This window comes from Silurus aristotelis, assembly GCF_946808225.1.
Source record: "Silurus aristotelis genome assembly, chromosome: 1".
NCBI lineage: Eukaryota > Metazoa > Chordata > Actinopteri > Siluriformes > Siluridae > Silurus > Silurus aristotelis.
In genome coordinates, this window is record NC_139574.1 from 34,987,099 (window position 1) to 35,010,160 (window position 23,062).

The 23,062-nt window shown below is 41.1% G+C and overlaps 2 protein-coding genes across 2 annotated transcripts; one reads left to right on the forward strand and one right to left on the reverse strand.

Moving 5' to 3' along the window:
- Window positions 1-4,927: 4,927 nt before the first annotated feature.
- Window positions 4,928-5,720, reverse strand: LOC310733012 (protein FAM237B-like). Its single transcript, XM_083553846.1, has 2 exons — window positions 5,684-5,720; window positions 4,928-5,432 (listed from the first exon to the last, which is right to left on the reverse strand). The coding sequence occupies exon 2, from the start codon at window positions 5,405-5,407 to the stop codon at window positions 5,015-5,017; it is 393 nt and encodes a 130-aa protein (XP_083409972.1). The 5' UTR covers window positions 5,408-5,432; window positions 5,684-5,720; the 3' UTR covers window positions 4,928-5,014.
- A 1,662-nt stretch (window positions 5,721-7,382) lies between these two features.
- gtpbp10 (GTP-binding protein 10 (putative)) lies at window positions 7,383-15,045 on the forward strand. Its single transcript, XM_083538179.1, has 10 exons — window positions 7,383-7,558; window positions 8,545-8,738; window positions 9,555-9,646; window positions 10,092-10,236; window positions 10,593-10,666; window positions 11,327-11,379; window positions 13,452-13,559; window positions 13,664-13,741; window positions 14,032-14,155; window positions 14,447-15,045. The coding sequence occupies exons 1-10, from the start codon at window positions 7,526-7,528 to the stop codon at window positions 14,695-14,697; spliced, it is 1,152 nt and encodes a 383-aa protein (XP_083394305.1). The 5' UTR covers window positions 7,383-7,525; the 3' UTR covers window positions 14,698-15,045.
- The last annotated feature ends 8,017 nt before the right edge of the window (window positions 15,046-23,062 follow it).

The following is a 23,062-nucleotide window of genomic DNA, read 5'->3' on the forward strand; positions in this document are numbered from 1 at the left end:
GCTGGGTGTGTGCGGACTCCCAAACCCGGCTGCTCTCTCGAAACCAAAAGTCCACGGCAGGCACGTCACACGGCTCGTCCGACCAGGGGAACAGGAGGGGCTGGAAACCTAGAACGCAGTAAAAAAGGAGTGAGACCGGTGGAGTCCTGACGGAGCGAGTTCTGGGCGTATTCCGCCCACGGCAGGAACCTACACCACTCCTCTTGGTCCTGGCTACAGTAGGTTCTCAGGTAGCGGCTGAGCTCCTGAATCTTCCGTTCCGCTTGGCCGCTTGACTGCGGGTGATACCCCAAGGTTAGGTGCACCGAGACTCCCAGGAACCTGAAGAAGGCCTTCCAGACTCGGGATGTGAACTGAGGTCCCCTGTCCTAGACGATCTCCTCCAGAAGTCTGAAGTTCCGGAAGACGTGGTGAAATAGGGCCTCAGCTGTCTCGAGGGCGGTGGGCAAGCCCTTCAGGGGGATGAACCGGCAGGCCTTCGAGAAGCGATCCACCACCACCAAGACACAGGTGTGACCCTCAGACCGGGGCAGATCCATCATGAAGTCGATCCCCAGGTGAGACCAGGGACGCTGAGGGACGGGGTACCTTCGACATCGCACAGGTGGAACATCCCTGTACGAACCTCTTGATCTCCTCTGTCATCTCAGGCCACCAGTATCTAGCCCTGACCATCTGCACTGTTCACTTCTCTCCCGGATAGCCGGAGCCAGGCCCTTTGTGGACCGACCGGATGAGTCTGGGCCTGCAGGAGGTAGGGACATAGGTAAGTCCCTCAGGGCACCCTGCTGGGGTGGTTTCGTGGCCGGCAGCATTGCGGATCTCCGCGTCGATCTCCCAGACGATGGGTCCCAGGATGAGTGTCGGAGGGAGAATGGGCTCAGGTTCTCCAGGTTCCTCTGGCCCGTACATCCGGGACAGGGCGTCGGCTTTGCCGTTCTGCAATCCGGCCCGGTAGGTAATATGGAACCGGAACCGGGTAAAGAAGAGCGCCCATCATGCCTGTCGGGGATTGAGCCTCCGAGCCTCCTGGAGGTACTGGAGGTTCTTGTGGTCGGTGATCACCGTGAACGGATGTTCGGCTCCCTCCAGCCAGTGTCTCCACTCCTCCAGTGCCAGCTTGATTGCCAAGAGCTCGCGGTTGCCGATGTCGTAGTTCTGCTCTGCGGCGGAGAGCTTGTGAGAGTAGTAGGCACACGGGTGGAGCTGAGAAGGTGTGCCTGACAGCTGAGAGAGGGTAGCCCCCACTCTGGTGGACGAGGCATCCACTTCAACCACACACGGCCTCCGGGGGTCGGGGTGACGTAGAACCAGGGCGCTGCAAAAACGGCGGCGAAGCTCCTGGAAGGCCTCCCGGGCCTCATCGTTCTATCTCAGGGTTCGGGCCTTTCCCCTGAGGAGTGCCGTGAGAGGGGCGGTGATCCGGCTGTATCCCTGGATGAACCTGCAATAGAAGTTGGCGAAGCCCAAAAAGCGCTGGAGCTCCTTGATCGTCCCTGGGACGGGCCAGTTTCTCACCGCCTTCATCTTCCCTTTGTCCATCCGGATCCCCTCTGCACCGATGACGTACCCCAGGAAGTGGATCTCCGCGCGGTGGAACTCGCACTTCGAGAGGTTCAGATAGAGGTGATGGGAACGAAGTGCCCTTAAGATCGCGCATACGTGTCTCCGGTGTTCCGCCTGGTTCCGTGAGTAAATCAGGATGTCGTCGATGTACACCATGACAAATTTCTGGAGGTAGGGCCGGAGTACCTCATTCATGAACCCCTGGAAGACGGTGGGTGAGATGTAGAGGCCGTATGGCATCACCCGGTACTCGTAGTGCCCCGAGGGCGTGATGAATGCGGTCTTCCACTCGTCTCCCCTCCGGATGCGCACCAGATTGTACGCGCTCCGGAGGTCGAGTTTGCTGAACACTCGAGCTTCCCTCAGGTCCTCCGGAGCTGCGGGCACGAGTGGGAGAGGGTATGGAAGTGGAGCGATCTGCGAGTTCAACTGGCGGTAGTCGATGCAGGGGCGCAGCCCTCCGTCCTTCTTGCCCACGAAGAAAAAGCTGGACGCCGCTGGGGAGGACGAGTGCTTGATGAACCCCTCAAACGCTCGGTACTCCCTGGGGATCTTCACCTGGGTGCTGGTCGTGGCCTCCTCCACCCGGGTAGCACCTAGCTTCGCTGCTGGGATTCGTGTCGGAAGGTGGGAGAGGCAGTGAGCCTGGCAGTGAGGACTCCATTCCAGGATGTCGCAGGGATCCCAGGAGCATCTCGGTGCGTGCTTCTGAAGCCAAGGTCTTCCCAGAATCACACTGACGGTGGAGCTCTCCAGGACCAGGAACCGTATCTTTTCACAATGAAAGAGCCCCACTTGTAATGTGACCGCCGGCGTGCAGTACTTCACCCATCCCCTACCCAAAGGGCGTCCCTGGATCGTTTGGACCGCTAGGTCCTGGGAGCCCCTCTCTCTGGGGAGGCGTAGTCGGTCGAGGCAGCTCTGGGAGATAAAGTTCCCTGCCGAGCCGGAGTCGACTAAAGCACGCACAGAAATGGAGAGAGCGGGGGTTAGGAGCGACACGGTGAGGTTGGACAAAGGCGAAATGTCAGACGGGAAGTCCACCATACTCACCGCAGCACGAGCAGGGCGTGTGGGACAGCGATTGACGTTGTGGCCCGGAACACCGCAGTACAGACACCTCCCCATGACCCGGCGGCGGTCTCTCTCTCTCTCTCCTGGACAGTCCTTGAGAACCTAGCTGCATGAGTTCGGCCTCAGGGGCAGCTGCGGCGCCGCGTGGAGCATCCGATGGTGCTGGGGGTCCCGCAGCCAGGCGTTGAGAGAGCCCGATGGATTTCTGTATGAATTTCTCCAGCCCCACTGAATCCTCCAGATATGCCATTACCTGTCTCAGCTCTGTGTTTAACCCCAGCCGATACACACCGAGCAGCGCCGTCTTGTTCCAGCCACTAGATGCCGCCAGAGTGCGGAAACGAAGGCTGTAGTCCACCACGCTGTCGTTCCCCTGACGCAACCCGAGCAGCTGATCGGCCGTGGTGCAAACTCCGGGGGCGGCGCAAAACACCTCCCGGAAGTGCCGGTGAAACGAGCGTAGGACTGCACCACCGGGCCGGCGTCATCCCATAGTGCCTGCGCCCACGCTAGAGCTCTCCCGGAGAGGAGGTGGATGAACAACGCGATCTTTGACCGCTCAGTGAGAAATCTTTGGGGTTGCATCTCGATGTATAAGTCCATCTGAAGCAAGAAGCCGCGGCATTCGGAAGCTTCCCCGGAAAATCTCTCCGGAAGCGCCACGGGACTGCCGGCGGAAGCCTGAGGATCTTGCGGTGCCGCCGTGGGGGGGAAAGCCGCACAGAGCGCGCCGATCAGATCCTGTATTGGATCGGAAGCCGTGCTGGGTTGGTGATCCATTGCGAGGTAAGCGCCTTGTATTCCTCTGCACGGCGAATCCTTTCCTCGTGCTTTCGGTTTCGGTCCGTTATTCTGTCAGGCGCGAGCAAACGAAGCGAGAGCCAAATGAAAAACAACGGTGTTTAATGAAAAACAAACACATAGAGAACACACTCATTGAGTCCAACAGGTAACAATAACGGACGCTCGTGAGCTGTGAGTGAGGGGTTTAAGTAGGCAGGCGGTTAATGAGACCCAGGTGTGCCACCTAAGTAAGCCGGTGATGAGCTCCGGACAGGCGGGGTGCGCACAGGCGAGGAAGCAGGGAGCTCCCTGACAATTCTATTCTATTTAGTGTATTCCATTTAATTCAATTCTTATCTATTCTATTCTATTCTATTCTATTCTATTCTATTCTATTCTATTCTATGTTAGTGTATTCATTCAATTCAATTCAATTAAAATCTATTCTGTTCTATTTTATTCTATTTTAGTGTATTTCATTCAATTCAATTCAATTCTATTCTATTCTATTCTATTCTATTCTATTCTATTTACCTGACAAATGAGCTGCTGCAACAAAAACAAAAAAAAAAATTAAATATGAAGCATCATATGTTGTAATACGGTTGGCTCCATTCCACCATCAATTACATATCAAGGTGCGTGAGTGATGTAAAAAATATAATTATAAATATATGTTAATGTAAATATAAATATATTTACATTGAATTGAATTACTTTTTTAAGGCGCACGCGCATTCTTATGCGTCACCCCGAATTCATTTAATAATTCTTTCTTTCTTTCTTTCTTTCTTTCTTTCTTTCTTTCTTTCTTTCTTTCTTTCTTTCTAATTTTCTTTCTTTCTTTCTTTCTTTCTTTCTTTCTTTCTTTCTTTCTTTCTTTCTTTCTTTCTTTCTTTCTTTCTTTCTTTCTTTCTTTCTTTTTTTCTCACTTTCTTTGATTATAGACTAAATAATAATGCATTCCCCAGCAATCAACGCATTTTACTTAGAACAGTATAACTCTTATGAACAGGTTAATCCCAGAGTAAAGCAGCTGTTACCATGAAATTACCATGAAATAAACACAGTGTTTAGCGATTTTAAATGTTTCATGCATCTGATAAACGCGCATTTATCGGACACTTGTTTGTCATTTGTTGCTTTGAGGTGATTGGTATTATTGTTTTTGGAAAAGCTGAGGCCCAGCGTGATTTATGCTTGGCTGGTGGTGTGTAACGGTGACTAATGCTCGTGTGTAGGACCTATGTAATTTGCTTCATCAGTGATTGGGTCTGGCAGTGGAATATACCCATTATCCATGATTACTTATATTTGAATCATGTTTCACGGAGGAAAAGTCAAAAGAATATGTGCAATGCCTGTTTTTCAAGGCATTGAATGAAATCGTTTTCTTACACAAGATATATAAAACATACGGCGTTTATTTTCTTTTTATAATGAATTTAGCCCATAAAAACAACACATCTGATCAAACTTATTAGCAGGCAGGATTGATGTTTTGATAAAAGACAGACAAACAAATAAACCAATGCATTAACACAACAAAAACAAACAACCCAGTCTTTAGTTACATGAAAAAAACTAAGCGTTACAGTGCATGGTGTTGGTCTTCAGCGTGTCTCCTTCCAAGGCCGTGCGCGCGCGACAATACACAGTCCACGTAGCGCTCCCAGAAGACCTGCGCGAGCCTCATGAACAGCTCCTGGTGCTGCGGCCGCGGGGACGCGCTCAGGCGCGTTAGAGAGTCCCAGAGCGCCGCCACGTTGTCGTGCGCGACCAGCGCTCCCGACGCGGCGTCCCAGCACCCGGTGTCGATCTCGTCCAGGCCGCGCGGAGGCGCGCTCCCGACGCCGACCAACGTCCCCGCGTCCAACTTTGATTTCGGAGCCGGGACGAGGCAGCACGACGCGGTAGCGAGCGCGAGCACGCACACGCACCTGAGGATCAATCCTGCTGTTCGGTCCAGGCTCGAGGGCTTCATCCCTGGAGGAATTAGTGAAATTAATCTGAAAGCACAAAACAAACAAACAAACAAACAAACAAAAAAAAAACAAATAATAATAGTTTTTGGTGCGTTTTTTTTTGCAGCATCTTCCATTTCTTATTTTAAGAAAGATGAGAAAACATTGCGACGTCACCTGTTGCACAAAAATCCTAATCTACAAATTCATTTAAAGAAGACAATAAATCGTTATTAGTCTACCTGTAATACAAATAATCTGTAAGAGTAAATAAAGAGCAACTCGCCCCGGTTTACCTGCACGAGCGCAACAGAAGCGACAGTAAATAGGCTTTATAATATAGTTACCCCACTTCTGAAGCGTCACGCGCACACGACTCCAACGTCACTGCACTAAACAGCGCGTGCAGTTCAATTCTCCCTTTCGTGCAAATTAAACCGACAATAGTCTAAAAGGCTTCTGTGTCCAAAAATTCCCCCAAACACCATAAAATATTATACAGCATAAAAAATACATGAATTCAATTGGCCTTAAACTGTGACAGATTCTTTAAAGCAGCATTTATTAGGATGTATAATTCAAATTTCACAAGTAAAGCAAAACAAACAAACATTGAGATGACCTGAATAATCTGGCATTTGGTACTATATAGAGTACTAGTCAATTGTTTGGACACACCTTCTCCTTTAGTGTTTTTCTCTTTATTTTTATTATTTTCACCATTGCACTTTATTAACAAAGACAGCCAAACTACAAAATAAAACTTATAAAATGCATAATATTCTCTGATCATATTTATAAGATACTCACATGAAATGGTTTACAGGTTTGGTCTTGACAAAAATTAATTTGCGATTATTTTTGTATTTGAAAATAACGTCCAGTTTTGTGTCCAAACTTTTATCTTGTACTACATATATTGTAATTGGTATGGGATTGTAATTTGCACTATATGGTACTGGTGTTTAAACTTTGAAACGCTGCCCTCTAGGGTTCAGCACAGGAATTTCAATAGAGTTAAGCATGTAATGGAAAATGTTTAAGTATGTACAGTATATGGATTTCATGTTTATATTTGTTTTAATCTTGGAATTGAATTACCGCTCACAAATACTACCTTTCAAATCTTCTTCTTCTTCTTCTCAACAACAACAACAACAACAACAACAACACCTATAATACTAATAATTATACTACTACTACTACTACTACTACTACTACTACTACTGATAATATTAATAATAATATAAGCATGAGCCAATTAACACATGAACCTGTATTTAAAACAAACAAACAAACAAACAAACAAAACAACAGTACCACGACCACTACCCCAGCACCTCCACCACGATTAATAATAATAATAATAATAATAATAATAATAATAATAATAATAATAATAATAATAATAACATAAACAACATGAGCCAATTGACAGAGTAATCTGGATTTGGAAAAATCTGTGGTATGGGGTGAGATACACTTAATACCACACTTGTGTAACTAATATTATATCTAACTGTATATTATATATAATATTAAAGTTGTTTTTTACATCTTTCAAAATATAATTGATATATAGGGTTGACATATAAACAGCTATATATATATATATATATATATATATATATATATATATATATATATATATATATATATATATATATATATATATATATATATATATATATATATATATATATATATAATGGCTGCAATAGGACATTATAGCCATGATAAATTATGTACTTTGGATGCTTAATAAATTTGAAGGCAAATAATTTTGTACTTTTACTTAAGTACATAGTTTGTGTACTTCGTCCTCCACCGTGTATATGAGACATTCTATATTTGCGTATACAAATATCTTTTTGCCAACAAAAACACTCTTAATTTACGGTAAAAAGGCGGACATGGCAACATGTCTCAAGAGCCTGAGCGAAATGTAATTGACTGCTATATGAGCCAATCAGAAGAGAGTCTGGAGCCAATCACAGTAAACCAGTACATGTTGTACTTCCGTGTTGGAGGAGTCGCTGTTAGTGTACACATGGCTGCAGGTCGAATCCGAGTTTGCTGATCTGCTCTGTGTTTTTGTTCAGGATTTTTATTAGGTAGTTTCCTGTTCTTGTCTGGACATGGTGTGGATTAGCAGAGTGTGTTGCCGAAAGGTTAGTAACTCACCATCATCATGATCATCATCATGATCATCATCATCATCATCATCATCATGATCTTCATCATGCACCAAAAAATCCCAACTTTTCAGAGTTTACAGTAAAAGACATTAATGCTGTAATGTAATGATGGCGAGACCGAACTTAAAAAAAAAACTAAACAACAACAACAACAACAACAATACCTATAATACTAATAATTATACTACTAATAATAATATACGCATGAGCCAATTAACACATTAACCTGTATTTAAACAAACAAACAAACAAACAAACAAACAAAACAACAGTAACACCAGTTACACGACCACTACCACCAGCATCTCCACCACTAATAATAATAATAATAATAATAATAATAATAATAATAATAATATAAACATGAGCTAATTGAAAGAGTAACCTGGATTGGACTGTTTATAGCAAATCATGTGACTCTGGATTAGATGACAGCACTGCATGTCAAAGTCAGAACAGAAGGTAAATATGAATAGCCAGGAAAGTGCCCATCATCATCATCATGTCCATATATACTGGTGAACTCTAAAACAATGATATTATAATAATTTACAGGCGCATTAAAGCCTGTGATTCGTGTCCATTTGCATTGCATTTACATCTATTGCATTTTGGCAGACCCCCTTTTAAAGAACGACTTCTGTATAATTTATGTAATAATATACAATTATTTCATTTATACAACTGAGCAGTTGGAAGTTAAGGGCTTTGCCTCAAAGGTTCCAGCAGTGGCAGCTTTGGTGGTGCTTGGAACTCACAACCCTCCGATCAGAAAGTCTAACATCTTATTTACCGCCCATTCCAGGTCCAGTCCTGGAGTGCAAATGTCCAGCCCAGATTTCATGATTTTCATGTATACTGATTCCTGCTTTAGTTGTGCTTGAACACAAAAGTCAGCAAACTTTGTGAAAAATAATTTTAAGAATGAATGCTGAAGAATGCTTTCTTTCTCTCTGCAGTACGGGAACTTTGTGGATAAACTGCGGCTGTATGTAAGAGGCGGGAGCGGTGGCATGGGCCTACCTCGAATGGGAGGACTAGGTGGAAACGGAGGAGACGTGTGGGTGGTGGCTAAAAAAGACCTCAACCTGAAACGAATCAGAGACAAATTTCCTAATAAACGCTTCATCGCCGGTGTGGGCTACAACAGCAGGTGTGTATATCGAGTCACAAACACTGGATGTCATTGTGACAGGCATATTTGGTGTATTTTATGACTTATTTTGTGTTATGACCCATTTGGCGTATACCGATCAGATGTAACATTCTGAAATTATAACACCATGAACACTGATTATCTCTATGTAATGGCTGCTGTTAGTGTGAGGGTTTTATTAGGTGAACATTTTGTTCTCAAAGTTGACGTGTTAGAAGTAGGAAAAATGGGGTACGGGTAGGAGCGAGTTTGACAAGAGCCAAGTTGTGGGTCAGAGCAGCTCCAAAACTGCAGCTCTTGTGGTGTTTCCAGTCTGCAGTAGCCAGTATCTATCAGAAGCGGTCCAAGAAAAGAATAGTGGTGAGCTGAGACCGGAGACCAAGCCAAGGCTCGTTAATGTACGTGCGAAGCGAAGGCTGGTCCGTGTGATCCGATCCAAAGGATGAGCTCCTGTAGTTTAAATTGCTGAAGAAGTTAATGCTGTTAATGCTCGATAGGTCAGAACTGTTTTAGCAGCAAAACACAATATTAGACATGTGGCCATAATGCTATGCCTGATCGGTGTGTTTATGAACATCTGGCGATGTGGCATGGTGCTATTTGTCTAACTGGATGAAGTTGATAGATTAGTTTTGATTCAATTTGAAATTGGATTGGAAGTTGTAGTTTAGGAGATTATTCATGTGATTATTATCATTTAAAATGAATTACAATTGTTTTTTTGTTTTTTTATTTAAGTCCAATGACTAAACGGTTTTATATTGTGCCAATAACATGCATCTGTGTTTTCAACAACATGCACCTGCTTTTCAGTATCCGTGCACTCAAAGGCGCAAAAGGGGCTGATCTGGAAATCTCTGCTCCTGTTGGAATCTGCTTGACCGCGGACGATGGGAAAACTTTAGGTAACGTAACACGAGTTTAGAAATGACTTGGCTCCTGCGAACGGGTCGTATTCAGAGAAACATCAACCGCTTTTAGTATTTGCATTAGTGCAATACAATGATGAAATTTCCTATATTCCTATGACATTGTGATTTCATGCCCTTGGTTTGGTGTCCTGTCTACATTGTGATGTGCACAATGCAAAGAGAAAAAAAAAAAAAAAAAACACCTCACGATTCTTTCAAGACCAAAATTCAAGTTGCAGTTAAGAATTAAGTTTCCCAGGAATACTGCTACAAGGCCAAACATCACCACCTGCAAGACTTTACACCAAATGCTGCTCATGAAACGCAAAAAGGGTTTTGCGAGAGAAAGTTTACTCTAGAACCAGGAATGATTTTGTCATTCTCTTGCGTATTAATTTGATTTGTGATAGCTCATTGGGCGTGCTTTGGTTTTCTGTAGGGGAGTTAAATCAGGAAGGAGAAAGGGTTCTAGTAGCTAAAGGTGGCACCGGTGGATCCCTTCACTCAGAGTTTTTACCCAGTAAAGGACAGGCCCGACACATCCGTCTGGATCTCCGCCTCATCGCAGACCTGGGTCTAGTAGGGTGAGAGAAACAGCATATGTCACAAATCTCACATTATCCATCAAATTAAATTTCTGATTTTGTATGTGGTTACGGTATGTGATTTCAAGTCATCTAAATGCAGCATTGGAAAATATTCATTTAGATTGTGTTATCGAATTCTGCGAAAATCTTCATACAGATTGTTAAATATTTAATGTTTGTGCAGCAGATTTGGGAAGCAATTTGTGAACCAAGTGAGGCAGCATTATATAGTATTAGATGGCTTATAGGATTAGATAGTATTAGAATTAAATCAATATTAGTTTATTTGATAATTGTATTAAGTTTTTATTTATTTTATTTACATATATTTGATTGATTTCTTTATTTGAAAGGTTTCCTAATGCAGGGAAATCTTCTTTACTGACGGCCCTGTCTCACGCCACACCTCAGATTGCCAGCTACCCATGTGAGTACTGACCACCAGTACTGACCACCGCCCTTTTAGCCTTTTTCAAGGAGCAAAACCAGTAATACAAATTCTGATTTATTACTGTATGGTAGCAAGTAATGCTAGTTGGTAGGGTTTACTGGGTTTCACTGATTTTTTTTTGTTATTGGCTACTAGAATGCATAAAAATTTGGGAATCTCATTCACTAATGCCAAAATACTGCTGGAAATTGGATTTGAAGACAACTTTAAGGCCAATCTCATGAAAATCATAAGTCACTTAGCCATATTTGAGTAAATATTTGAGTAAAATTTGCTAAATCTGGTACAGTCAGGTGAGTGAATGAGATGTAGGACATATGTAGAAAAGAATAAATATAATATGATGCATATGATTCCTGACTTTTCGGACACCCTCGTAGAAGCTGTCGAAGGTATTGTCTGTGACTTCTGCATTCATTTGGTTAAATAACTGGCGTTTTCCAAACTTGCGCCAACATATTTACGGAGAAAAATGTCACACATTAGATTTTATTTAAGTGCATGCAGACATGTTTTCACGCTCTTTATATGTGACAGTAAATGCGATAATACAGCATGCGTTATGTTATTTTTTCATTACTCTGGCCTTTGTTTTCAGTTAGCACATCAATGCGTTCACATTATGCTTTCTTACAGTCACAACTCTGAGACCTGAGATAGGCAAGGTGATGTATGATGACCATAAGCAGGTAAAGAGATTCTTTAGTGCATAAAATTAGCAAAATAATACATTTTGTTTAATTATTTTTTTCTAAAAAGATTTTATATATATATATATGTATGTATGTAAATATATATATGTATGTATATATGTATACATACATATAGTGTGAATTTCTTCTTCCTGATTTCTTATTTCTTTGCATGTTTGTCACACTTCAATGTTTTACATCATCAAACTAATTTAAATATTAGTAAAAGATAACACAAGTGAACACAACATGCAGTTTTTAAATGAAGGTTTTTATTATTGAGGGAAAACTAAATCCAAAAATACAACGTCAGTGTGAAAAAGTGTTTGCCCCCCTGTTAAGTGAGAGCCATTATTTACAAATGGCAAAAACATGGAACAGTGAAGAACCTTCCCAGGAGTGGCCAGCCGACCAAAATTATCAAGAGCACAGCGACAACTCATCCAAGAGCTCACAAAAGACCCCACAATAACATCCAAAGAACTGCAGGCCGCACTTGCCTCAGTGAAGGTCAGTGTTCATGACTCCACCATAAGAAAGAGACTGGGCAACAATGGTCCATGATGAAAACCACTGCTGACCAAAAAGAACATACAGGCTCGTCTCAGTTTTGCCAGAAAACATCTTGATGAGCCCCAAGACTTTTGGGAAAATACTCTGTGGACTGACAAGACAAAAGTTGGAACTTTTTGGAAGGTGTGTGTCCCATTACGTCTGGTGTAAAAGTAACACTGCATTTCAGAAAAAGAACATCACACCAACAGTAAAATATGGTGGTGGTAGTGTGATGGTCTGGGGCTGTTTTGCTGCTTCAGGAGCTGGAAGACTTGCTGTGATAAATGGATCATAAAGTCTGCTGTTTACCAAAAAATACTTAAGGAAAATGTCCTGCCATCTGTTTATGACCTTAAGCTGAAGTGAACTTGGCATCTGCAGCAGGACAATGATCCAAAACACACCAGCAAGTCCACCTCTGAATGGCTGAAGAAAAACAGAATTAAGACTTGGGAGTGGCCTAGTCAAAGTCCTGACCTGAATCCTATGGAGATGCTGTGACATGACCTTTAAAAAGGTGGTTTATGCTCAAAAACCCTCCAATGTGGCTGAATTACAACAATTCTGCATAGATGAGTGACCAAAATTCCTCCACAGTGTAATGTAAATAAATAAGCTGTGTCTTCATTCTTCTCATTTCTATTTTGAACAATCGTCAACAAATAGTCAGTATGTATCGTATGCATTGTCAATTTTTTACATGTTATTATTTGATTTAAATGATCTCACACGGTCGTCTTAAGAATCTGCTGTGACTACTTGTAATCTCCTAGTCACAGTAGAAATTATATGAAATATGACTATATACTTATTGGCTCACATATGAAGGTCACCATACTGTAATACTGTATATTTTGACCATGATATGTCTGGTTGCTTGCTTGAGATCAGAATTGACACCATTGTTAAACTGTATTATAAGTATAATAGATAGTATCATGTTCTGTTTTAGGTCCTGCATTTTTTCCCCCTGTGTCCCTCTGCCTTATATTAAACTCTTTGAGCATACAATCTACAAGCATAGTATACCATGGTCAAGCTGAATTCTCGATTCTGATTGACTGGAAGGAGGGTGTGAGTTCAAACCGTTAAACGCACTGGTAGTTCCGGAGATTTCAGTCAACTGTAAATGAATGGCGTGTTGTGTTCTGTTATGTTATAAACAACTTTAACCATAGTAACATGCAGTTCCAGTCCCATACAAAGTGAAAAACCGTAGTAAAGCAGCAGAGGCACACAATATTCACACACACAACTTTAACTCATCAGTGCTGGGAAAAGACCATGGTAGAACCATGATAATCCATGGCTAGGTGTGTGTTACCCCATTTCAATACACTTTGTGGAAGCTAAGCCTCTTCCCCTCGTCGTGTAACGCCACCTAACTATGGATTATACATTACATAGTAGGGATACCTTCTGCACTCATTAACCCATCACTTGACATGCAGTGTTCCTGTAGCCTGCAAGAGCGTCTGTGTGATCAACCATGTCTTCGTTGTTTGCTGTTCCAGGTGTCGGTAGCAGATTTGCCCGGTTTGATCGAGGGTGCTCACATGAACAGAGGCATGGGCCACAAGTTCCTAAAACATGTGGAAAGAACAAAACAGCTCATGTTTGTGGTGCGTGGTATTGTAGTATAAACATTCTTGTTGACTTCAATGACTTCACCATTAACTTCATGAGCCCAGAATATATTTATATGTTTTGTTTTCCGATGTCTCAGGTTGACGTCTGTGGCTTTCAGCTGGCCACGAATACACCGTTCAGGTCTGCGTTTGAAGCAGTGCAGCTTCTGACCAAGGTACAGCCCTAGTGATAATGAACAAAAATGGGAAAGAGTGATTTGTCACATTTAGAAAACAATGCAATATGCAAAACTGCCTGAGATGGTATGAGAAAGAACCCCTTAAGAGAAACCAGACTCGAAAGAATTCAACTTTTTTTTTTAAAGACAATGTAAATAACAATAGGGGTCACTAAATTCTCACAGAATGACATTTATTTAAAATGTAAAGGCTTTAATCCCAGACCCCTGCGAGCATGTAAATTTCAAGTGCAAATCTTAGCCTGGATTTTGTCTTCCATGTCCAGGAACTGGAGTTGTATAAGGAGGAGCTGCTGTCCAAGCCAGCCATCTTGGTGGTTAACAAGATGGACCTGCCTGAGGCTGAGGAGAAGCTCGGAGAGCTCCAGAACCAGCTTGAGAATCAGGAGGGTGAGTAATGCTGTTACAACTTCATCCATTAAGTGTATTGGTGCTCCATTCTTTTTATGTGGTCCATTCTTCTGATTTTTAAGAACCAAATTGCATGCTGTCGAAGTCAGCATAACAAGTTTTAGAGTCAGACCTTACCAAGAAAATGGTCATTGGTATTTAAGACAAGAAAATGGCTGACTCTTTTCTTCGATAGAGATTCGTGAAGCTGTGGTGATTAAGCTCTATTTCTTTTTTTAAGTCTAAAGAGTGCAGGCTTCTAAACTTTCTGCTTTTTTGTCCTTCATTCAGAATTGAGTCAGCTCCTCCCAGAGGACATGGTACCCAAGAGCTTCCTTCATTTTAAACACACCGTTCCTGTTTCTTCCCTGACTGGCCTCGGGCTTCCTCATCTTAAAGCAGTCATCCGTGAGTCCCTGGAAGAGCAAGAAGCCTTAGAATCAGAGAGACACCGTATAGAGAAGCTACAGGAGCTGAGACGGGAGATTCCGGTTGTTTGCAAGACCACTTGGGGGCAGTGTCGCTCCAAACCCTTGAATTGAAACTGAATTTATGAGGTCATTATTGGCACCAAATGGCCACACATTCATTAGAACTATATGGTACTTCTTTAGTGCTGCACACTGGAATTGACTGATGTCAATGATTTTGTGTCTCGTTTCAAATCGATCTCGTCTTAGATCTACAGGCTTTGCCACCTCTCCTTGTTGAATGGAATGAAGGACGAAGAAATATTTTTACAGTTGTGTACTATATGTGTATTGTAAATAAAATTGTTCTTCTTTGTTCCACACTTTTTTTTTTCTTTTTATCTTTTTCTGTCTCTGAGAAACCTTTTGGTCTTTATACATTTCAACCCTTTAGCAATAAAGCAGCTATTCAACAGTAAAGCACTGTAACATTCTTTGAGATTTTAATCCTAAACCCTGGTTCTAGTGTGCATTTTAAATAAAATGATAAATGATATTATTTTCCATGCCCTGAGCACACCTGTTTTAAAACTTAATAAAACATTGATAAGCTAATAAACTGAATTTGGTAAACCTGTGGGTCATGGCATGAAAACATTGCTATTAGCATGTTAATGTTGTACTGTTGTATTGTCTGTAAAGGTTAATAGCAACATATTGCATTCCTGCATAAAGGTTTTTCATTCATTTTGTGGTTCCAGCACAAAAAAATTTACCTTTTGACCTTTTCCACATGTAGTGTAACAGTCTTGAACTGTAATGGACCTAAGTGGGATTATATGCTCACTGGCATCACTTATACATATTCATGCATGCATATTCATGATCTCATGTGACAACAATACAATTAATATAAGATTTCAGACTCAAGAGAATGGGGGGAAATGTGACGTGATTTCAGTAAGCTTGTTTTTGAATGAGCGCTTGAAAGAAAGATGGGTGAAAAATAAATCAGGTCAATTGTGGTGCACATATCTTGCTGGTGAGGATTTATTAATCTTAATTTTTTTGTCTGACCCACTTAAGATTACATTAAATGCAACAAGAAGGCACCTCAGGTCCAGCGTGATGAAGAGTATAGCCTGTTACTGAAAACGTTCGATTTAAAGACTGTATTTACCTGTAGTACCAGATTCCGACAGCAAGATGGTGCCACTAGATGTAATCACTCCACCCTACAGCAGTTTGTCAGTGAAAGCACCTAGCCAGATAACTATTATTGGTTAATAATCATTGCCATCATTTCAGAATTAAAACAAATGACACAGAAGCAACCACATCTTTTAATCTAATTAATCTAGACTAACTTTCAATCACTCCCTAAACAACTGATAGCCTGGAGAGCTATATATTAAAAATTTAGCTTAATCTAGATCTAATTTTTAAGTGAAGAGGCAAGTTGAACTTCAATTTAATGCTGGAAAAAGTACATATTATCTGAAGTATTTCAGTTAAACCCACCAGAGACCATCAGCCAAGATTTTCATGTTTTTTTTTTTTATACAGTGAGGAAAAGAAGTATTTGAACACCCTGCTATTTTGCAAGTTCTTCCACTTAGAAATCATGGAGGGGTCTGAAATTGTCATCGTAGGTGCATGTCCACTGTGAGAGACATAATCTAAAAAAAAAAAAAAAATCCAGAAATCACAATGTATTTATTTGTATGATACAGCTGCAAATAAGTATTTGAACACCTAAGAAAGTCATTTTAATATTTGGTACAGTAGCCTTTGTTTGCAATTACAGAGGTCAAACGTTTCCTGTAGTTTTTCACCAGGTTTGCACACACTCGCAATATATGGCCCTGGTCATCCTCTCCTTAATACAGTACAGTCTATATGGTTAGTAGCTCCTAGTTTTATGAGTTCAACATTTGTGATCATCAAAGATACAGCATCAGCTTCTCCACGCCAGAGCCTTTAAACACTCCAGGAGGTCCAATGTCAAAACCACACATGTAGCGGGATCCAATTGGCACTGGTAAGTCTCTAAATGGTTCGGGATGTTTGCGAGTTCGGCATCTACTTTTTCAAAGGTCCATAATCTTCATGAGGTGGGACATGACTGGAGCTGGCCAACCTCAGGATGCCTCGGGATGGGGAGAGAAAGAGAAGCAGTGGAGAGAAATTAGCGTAGCTGCATTTCATGATATCAACAGCACAAGTTAATAATGTGCATGTGATCAGATGTTCTGAAACACAAGGTTATGATGTGAGATGTATTTTATGTGTAGGCTTTGCTAAAAAGATAAGTTTTTAATCTGCACTTAAACTGGGAGAGTGTGTCTGAGCCCCGAACACTGTCAGGAAGACTATTCCAGAGTGTAGGAGCTAAATGTGAAAATGATCTACCGCCTTTAGTGGACTTTGCTATTCTAGGAACTACTAGAAGCCCAGAGTTTAGCGTGACGGATTGTAGCGTGTTAAAAGACTGTAAAGATACATGGGAGCCAAACCATTTAGTGCTTTATAAGTACATATATATCACATGCTGTAAATATGATACATGTTTAACACCTCCAAGCTGCCAGTTTTGGGCACCTGAGCAAGCCCTTAACTCACTACTGCTCATTTAGTAAATGAGATCATTAAGAGTCGCTCGGGATAAACACTTCCAACAGGAAGCTATCTTTGTCTCTCTATTTTCTCTGTCTAATTGTCTCTGTGTCTCTTAGTAAATGTCTTGGTCTCACTGTATATGTCTCTCTCTTGCTGTCTCTCTATTTGTTTCTCACTCTTTGTAAAGCTGTGTCTGTGTCTCTTTGTCTTTGTCTCTGTCTTTCCTTTATTTACATGTCTAACAAAGTTTTGAGTTTTGAAGTAATGCCATTAGCGATCTATGATGAAAGACTTCCCTGGTTCGATTCTTACCTCTAGTTTCATATTGAACATTATAAAAAGTTTTTAAAAACAGAAAAATGAAAGGTCATTAAAATTGGTTGCTGGTAAATCATGGTATATCAGTGGTGCAGGTGTTGGAGATGCGGTTCTTGTACCTGAGTCACTTCTCATAGACTTTGAGTAACTTAGAGAATGAACAGGAAGGAGAAGTTTTGACCCTCTACCATCATGATCTAAGAGAAAACAGTGGTCTCTTAACTATGGAAAACCAAGAGTCCAATAAGCAAAGCCTTGTTTGCCACCCCTTATGGTAGTGTAGTGGTTAGTGATGTGGTCTCTGCTATCTGACTCACCCGGTTCGATTCCTACTGCTTAGCTTTCCTTTAAATTGTTTTAAAAGTTTTAATAAAGAACTATGAAAGGTCCTAAAAATCAGGCTCTTGCGGGAGATCCTGTGGCTCAATTGGAAGAGCTTTGCCTCTGCCGCTTAGCTTTCCTTTAAATTGTTTAAAAAGTTTTAATAAAGAACTATAAAAGGTCCTAAAAATCAGGCTCTTGCAGGAGATCATGTGGCTCAATTGGAAGAGCTTTGCCTCTGGGTTGAGAGGTTGGATGTGGAAGGTTTTCGGAGGGTGTATCCTGGAGCAGGGGGGCAAATATCCGGGCATCTGCCCCCCCCAGTGTCTGAGAAGCTGAAAACAGGGGTTATGAAGCAAAAACGTCCAAAAAAGTATCGTCTTAGTTTTGCATATAGGGAAAAATTCTGCCAAAAACCTATCACCCTCACTTTTTCTGAGGCTATGAAGCAGCAGGTCTTCACAGCCTTTGTTCACAGTCAAACACTCCATTGCTCACCACATACTACTTTCCACACATCTTACCCAGTGTGGGGAGAAGCCAGATTCAAACCAGCAACCTCTGAGCTCAGAGGCAAGGCTTTTATCACAAAGCCATCAAGTTCCACAACACACCTTCTTTTTTTGGGGGGGGTTTATCTTTCGTTTCATGCTTCAAAACAAGAAATTAAGACCAGACAGAAACACAGAAAGCAGGATTCGAACCCTGAACCCCACCAACAACTAAATACCAGTCTTAACCCACTGAACCATCGGGAAGGACCGGCTGTAATGATTGTTTAGAGCAGTTCTATCTTTTCTTTCAAACCATCAACACAAGCATATAATGCTAAAGACAGACATAGGAAGCAAACCCATATCGTGACTAGCAGGTACAAAGCAGGATTCAAACCCTGATTCAAACCATTAGCACCAGCATTAACCCACTGAACCATCAGAAAGGACAAGCTGGAAAGCTTGTTTAGAGCAGGTCTATCTTTCTTTTTAACCCATCAAAACAAGAATATGAAGGAATCCGGAATTTAACCTACCTCATGACTAGCAGACAGAAAGCCAGGTTTGAACCCTGACCACCAACATTAGCAAAGTACTAGCCTTAACCCACTAAGCCATCAGAAAAAAACAGGATGGGAAGCTGGATTAGAGCGGGTCTATCTTTCTTTTCAAACCATCAACACAAGAATTTAACGCTAAAGAAAGATGTAGGAAGCGAAGACAGATGTAAGTAGCACAAGTTGAACCCACATTGTAAATGGCAGGAAGCAAGCAGGATTCAAACCCTGATCCTCACCATCAAGTGAAGTCAAGTCAAGAGGCTTTTATTGTCATTTCTACTATACACAGTGGTACACAGTACACAGTAAAAACGAGACAACGTTCCTCCGGAACCCTGGTGCTACGCTAAACAACAACAAGCTACATAAAGTGCATCGAGTGCAACCTAGTGCAAACAGTGCAGACAAAAAACACTGTACAGACAGACTGCAGACAGAAAACACAAGACAACACAAAACAAGGCACAAAACCTGAGATAGTGCCAACTAGTAAACCTACAGTATACTCTGAATATACTGTATACTGAATATTACCTGTACTGTATGAGGTAACTGTAAAAACTATACCCGGGAGTGAATATAAACAGACACAATGTAATGCAAAAAACAGCAGCAGTCAAGAGGTGCAAAAGACAGCATGTAAACAGTATAGTATAATAACAGTATAGTGTAATAAGAAACAGTAAATGTGCAAAAAACTGCATATAAACGGTATAATAGAGTCAAAGGTGCAAAAAACAGCATGTAAACAGTGTAGTACGGTAGAGTATAAATAATAAAAAATAAATGATGGTGGAATGGGCTGAGATGAGTAATGAGTGTGTCGAGTGTTAAGTCTAGGACTTCAACGAGGCACCAGCCTAAACCCATTGAACCATGGAAGAGATCAGACTGGGAAGAATGTTTAGATGAGGCACAAGCCTTAAACCACTGAGCGACCACTGCTGAAAAGCATGTGTTCTTTTTGGAGGGTTCATACTTTTCATGCCAGCGCAGTAAGAAAGAAGGCATGTAGGACTGGCTTTAAAACCAGTCCTTTTTTTGGTGGAGTTATCTTTCATTAAAGACCAGGAACTCAAGAAATTAATCCAACACAGAAAGGACAGAATTGAAATGTTTTCAGAGGGGACAAGGTCCAGAAGTTTTATTTACCAACACAGCAACCAGTTCGACCAGGAATCAAACTCTCAAACTCATCCTCGTGGGGACCCTGACATTAACCCACTAGGCTATCACATCCATCCATCCATCCATCCATCCATCTATCTATCTATCTATCTATCTATCTATCTATCTATCTATCTATCTATCTATCTATCTATCTATCTATCTATCTATCTATCTATCTATCTATCTATCTATCTATCTATCTATCTATCTATCTATCTATCTATCTATCTATCTATCTATCTATCTATCTAATATGATGTGAGGTCCAGTTAACAGCTAAAACAGGTAAAAGTAATAACTACTTTTTACCTAAGGAACATGGCCAGTTAACAGCTAAAACAGGTAAAAGTAATAACTACTTTTTACTTAAGGAACATGTCAGAGCCAAAACTTCTTTACTTTCACTTGAGTAAAAAAGTATAATCAGTACTTCAACTTTTACCTGCGTATTTTAGAACATGAGTATCTGTACTTCTACTTAAGTAAAGGATGTGTGTACTTTTGCCACCTCTGTTGGTTAATAATCATTGCCATCATCTCAGAATTGAAACAAACGACACAAAAGCAACCACATATTTTTATCTAATTAATCTAATCTAGACTAACTTTCAATCAATCCCTAAACAACTGATAGCCTGGAGAGCTATATATTCAAAATTTTGCATAATCTAGATCTAATTTTTAAATGAAGAGGCAAGTTGAACTTCAATTTAATGCTGGAAAAAGGACATATTATTTGAAGTATTTCAGTTAAACCCAACAGAGACCGTCAGCCAAGATTTTCAGGTTTTTTAATTTTTTTAGATTAATCTAGCTCCAGTAAACAAATAGTATGAAATGAAGCTGTTTATGCAGATTGCAAGGCAGTGCATGATTACATGTTTATTTGAGATTGCAGCCCAGATAATCTACAAAATACGAATAAACAAATGTGGAAGTTCCAGAATTCCAGAATTGCCTGGCTGCCATCAAATACAACCAATCGATACAGAACTACCAGCGGTGCATGCAGACTTCATGAGTTGTAACTCATTATTTCTAATATTAATCTCCCATTAACCTATTCGAGGAGGCCACAATTAGATTTTGATTGGTGACAGTTGATATACAGCCTGCAACCTATGGGTTAACAACATATGACAAACCAGCAACCAGATATACTACATTTGCACTATTGATCTATTAGAGTGCATATATTTGCTGTTTGAAAGATTCACTTTCTCGCTTATGTAAAACTGCATTACGGTAAATGCAGTGCATTATATGTGAATTGTAATAATATATCCAATACTAATGATCTCTGCATCTGAACTGCTTAGTTGGCCTGCTTAGATTGCTGGCTCTCGTTCCTGTTCACAGATCATCAAAGTCATCGAAGAGCTCTATTTGCAGATCCCATGAAATTCCCCTATTGGTACATGCATTGAGTAATATAAATGCTCCATAATAAATGATTACAAATGTATCAAGTCCATGACAAAGATATTACAGTTTTTCTCAACTGCTTTCAGTCATTTCTCAGATCAGAATTGAAGTTTGCAGATCTCCAAGTGCATTTCTCAAAACAACACGTACAAACTGCACAACATAGTGGATAACCTGAAAATACGCGTCAGCTGCTCAAAATGCTTTGTCTATCGTGCAAAAGCGTATTTTTTCATCAATCATTGTGTCAGAGGCAGCAGAATCCCATGTCATTTTTTTAACAATGTGAACGTGACAGGCAAAATTATTAGTCATGTTGTCAGTAGAACATCATACTCAGTTTTAGTTATTTAAATTATACTCAAGTCAGGTTTTGATGACTAGAAACTACTAAATTACCATACTGGTGTGTGTCATAATTTACAGTGTTCCTCTGGTAAAAAAAGAAGTTACTTTAGCAAACCATTATGCAACAACCAGGTGTTACAGTAATTTACTTGCTATGAATAGATAATTTTTCTGATTGATTCCATCTAACCTCAGTTAACCAATCAACATCGACCCACGTAACAGTATATGGAAGAATCGAAACAAAAGATCACACTGTATTAAAATTTTTACTGTACTGTCAATAGTGGTACTTACATACAGAAAACTAAGGAAACTACACATAGGCTATTTACCGACAAATGAAAACCTGAAAAAGACAAAGTGGGGAAAACTATACATGTACAGAAGGTAAAGGTGAAATTATATGGCAGTTTTCCTACGCGTCATGTCGGTCCTCTCTGTTGGGCCACAGATTCTCATCCACATCACAACATATATTTTCCCTTGCTATGCACGGTGGAAAGAATCTTCTTGAGTGCCTAATCCAGCCTCTGCATGCATCTGCTGAGATGTCCTCACATGCTGCATCCATGGCAGCCAGCAGTGTCATCGGCCTATGTGGCTGATGATCATAAACCTTCCACCTCCAAGCCGAGAAAAACTCTTCAATTGGGTTCAGGAACGGGGAGTATAGTGGAAGGAATTCAATCAGCATCCTGCGGTGGTGGACAAACCACTGCCTGATGTTGTCAGAGTGATGGAAACTGACATTGTCACAAATTACTACATACTTTGGTAGATCATCTCGATTGAGGTCCCTCTCATCTTCAGGAATGACATTTCTATAGAGATTGTCTAAGAATGTAAGGAGATGCTGTGTGTTGTACATAATATGAATATGAACTAGCACACCTTGGTCTGAAATAGCAGCACACATAGTGATTTCCTCCACGTTGGCCTGGGACATCAACAGTAGCTCTCTGGCCGATTAGATTTCTACCACGCCTTCTGCCTTTGGCCACGTTGAAGCCAGCCTCATCCAAGTATATGAAGTTGTGAGGTGGTTCTCTTGATTCCATTTACATTATGCGCTATATACCAGAAAAACACAGTGTGCATATATTACTGTATTTGTCTTCATTGTTTACAGCTACATCAAATGTAAAGATCTATGAAGTTCCATAAATATCAAATGTGTAGAAGTTACTCTTACAGTATAGTTGGTACACAACATACCTGTACAAACTGGAGTCGTAGCTC